This window comes from Dermacentor variabilis, chromosome 1 (genome assembly GCF_050947875.1).
Source record: "Dermacentor variabilis isolate Ectoservices chromosome 1, ASM5094787v1, whole genome shotgun sequence".
Taxonomy (NCBI): Eukaryota; Metazoa; Arthropoda; class Arachnida; order Ixodida; family Ixodidae; genus Dermacentor; species Dermacentor variabilis.
The window spans coordinates 41,052,479-41,055,317 of NC_134568.1; the positions used below are offsets into that span (position 1 = coordinate 41,052,479).

The following is a 2,839-nucleotide window of genomic DNA, read 5'->3' on the forward strand; positions in this document are numbered from 1 at the left end:
TCTGTGGTGAAGCGCGGCAGATTAGCCATATTATTTCCAAGTCAGTCTCAATGGTTGCAAGCGTGCACGATAAATGGTGATGCGCGGCGATTAGCACACGACCACCTCGTGAGATTTCGCGGCCTTTCCGGAAAAGGCAGAAATTCGTCAAGTCAGCAAGAACCTCAGTATCAGTAATATCGTCAGTGAGCCAGGTTTCAGTTATTATCAGCAAATTACTGTTAGACGACAACACGAGGTTAGACAGAATATCGCGTTTAGGAAGGAAGCTGCGTGCGTTGGCAAAGATTACGGAAAGGTAGAGGTCAGCTCGTGTCGATACCGTAGGGAGTTTCCCGCGTCGAGTTGGCTGCTATTCTAATTCTTTCACACTCTGTGTGCGTTCATCGAAAACATAGCGCTTATTACCCATAAACAGAGTTTTAAAGCGCAGGGAGTAAGGTGCTGATTTGCTTTTTGCGAATGATAGAAGGTGTCTGCGGGCCAATTGAACAGGACGCGTAAAATCCTCGCCAACGCTGAAGTTTGTTCCTTTAAATTTAGGGCCGTTAGAGAGAACAAGATCTTTTGTTTTATGAAAGGTGAACTTCACTATTATGGGGCGGTTACAATTAGCTGCACGATTGCCCAAGCGGTGCGCGCGCTCGATTTCTTTTGGGTCAAGAGTGATGCTCATATGTTTGCGACAGTGGTCAATGATTATGTGCTCCGATTGCGCGAACGACTCTGACCCTGAAGATTCAGCAATACCATAAAAAATTAGATTGTTGCGCCGAGAATGATTCTCGGCATCATCAAGACGCGCTTCCAGCCTCTGAATAGTGTGTGCTGCACGGGCAGCATCACTCTTCACGCTTTCTATATCAGAACGCAAGGGGATTAGGTTTTGGTAGTGGGTCTCCAGGTTCGTCATGCGCACGCTCAGATCGGATATTGCTTTGTCAGTTGTTAGTAACTGAGACTTGAGGCCTTGAATGTCGGTGATCAGTTGCGATTGACCTGCGGATAGGCTCTTAAGTTCCTTTAGTATGGCTTGACTATCAGGTCCAGGGTTAGTTTCGATGTCACCCGCCAGCAACAATAAAGAGCGAATAACATCACAACACTGAACAACAATGGAAAGGCAGCAATGTGGGCCCGGCAGCTGCAGTAGAAAGTAATTACTTGAACGCTTCGTGAAAAGACTGTATGATTTACTGACCTGCATGTAGAACATCAGCGGATTAGCGTGCTGTGTTGAAGCACAGCAGCCGGGCCCACAAAACGCCTCCGTGCGCGCCTGCTTTTTTATATCTGATGGGCGAATTGATGTTGGTGGCGATAGGTATTCCGGCCGCAAGTCGAGTGACGCTGCCGGGAACAGTGGCGCTGCCGGACACACGGACGGTGTCAACGGTCTGGAAGTGATGCTGGCATTCATTGGGTGGTAGAAAGCAGTTGCGTCGTAGTCGACATGCCAGGCAGGATGCGGTTGGGGTGCGTCTAGAAAAGCCATAGCCAGAGCAGGGAACAGAACGTAGATCATCGTGGGAAGTGACACCTGCATGTAGAACATCAGCGGATTAGCGTGCTGTGTTGAAGCACAGCAGCCGGGTGGTAGCTGAGTAGCAGGCCAGAGCATGCTAGCTCAGGCCGACTTCTCTGCCTTTCTAATAAATTGTACAGGGTGTTCAAAATTAAGCTTTATGGTTTTCTCAAAATTAGGCACTGGGAGGCACACGAAGACCAGCTGTGCAAATAAGTTATGTGGCCAGGGGGGGGGGCACAAAGTGAGAGGATAATTATCGCAGTCAGCAGCCCAATTAAATAAACTTGAATAATTAACGTTTTGTTCACTGCAGTAAGTGGTTGCGTTTGTATTGAATAGGTAGAGGCAGTCGTGTTTCTACACAGTATCAATTGCAAGAATTCTTCTAGCGTGTTTGTGCTCCCAGATATCCGACTCCATATTTTAATTGTCGTTCGCATCATTACGCATGCAAGAGGGTCGGCGCAAAGCTCCTCCCTGATGTGACGCGGCCCTTGCGTGCGACGTTCAGTCTGGCAACGGGGCGGAGCCATTGGCAAAGATGATAGCTGTGCCCCTTCCCTTCTCCTCACGCTCATATTGAACCCGAGGTCGCGGTTTCAGCCGCGGCGCCGCATTCTGACGGTGCCGGCTGCTCAAAACGCTCGTGCACCGTGCTCGTTATGGAATCCCAGAAGGTCGAAATTAATCTGCAGCCTCTCCACTACTGCGTCCCGCATAGCCTACTTGCGCCCAGCTGCCGCCAACGCCCTGAATTACATGTATAGTAGTTGGATATACCGCGCCGGAGTGCCCGCTTCAGCGCGGTCGAGTGCTTCGTATTTCGTCGTATAGTGCCGCGAAATTTCGGATGGTTTTAGTAATTTTTCGCAACAGTGCTTCTTCTTTGTTTCAATCTGACGGTTTTGCACGCTGCATGTGAAGATACGGTGTTTCTCCGTGCCAGTTTGGTCCAGAATGTGCCCTACGCGGGTACAAAATACTGCGGCATCTGAGAGCGCGTGCAAAACTGCAGTTTTGCGCCCTTCAACGATGAATGGGCCTTCTGTGGAGACACGGCCTTACACATGCGTGTCCTTTCATGCTCGTGCGCCGTCCCATAGGCCAGCTTTCTGCAAGCCTGGTGTCGGAATCGGGATGATTGCAGAAGATTACGCTAAGCGATCGGTTTCTGTTTCGGCCATTTTTACCTGTTACAATGCACTGCACACTCTGCCAGCCGAATAGGACCGCACTCTACTAGCGCAATCCTCTGCCGTCCTGGCGATTCCTGCAGCAGGCTGGCAAAAAGTGAGCGTATGGGCAGGAAAA

The 2,839-nt window shown here is 49.9% G+C and overlaps 1 protein-coding gene across 1 annotated transcript; it reads right to left on the reverse strand.

Moving 5' to 3' along the window:
- Positions 1 to 352: 352 nt before the first annotated feature.
- Positions 353 to 1,264, reverse strand: LOC142572367 (uncharacterized). Its single transcript, XM_075681476.1, has one exon. It carries the CDS (start codon positions 1,214 to 1,216, stop codon positions 353 to 355), a length of 864 nt encoding a protein of 287 aa, XP_075537591.1. The 5' UTR covers positions 1,217 to 1,264.
- Between the last annotated feature and the right edge of the window lie 1,575 nt (positions 1,265 to 2,839).

Coding starts and splice junctions, on each gene's coding strand:
- LOC142572367 (XM_075681476.1), bottom strand. CDS start 1,216: ATGTTCTACATGCAGGTCAGTAAATCATACAGTCTTTTCACGAAGCGT.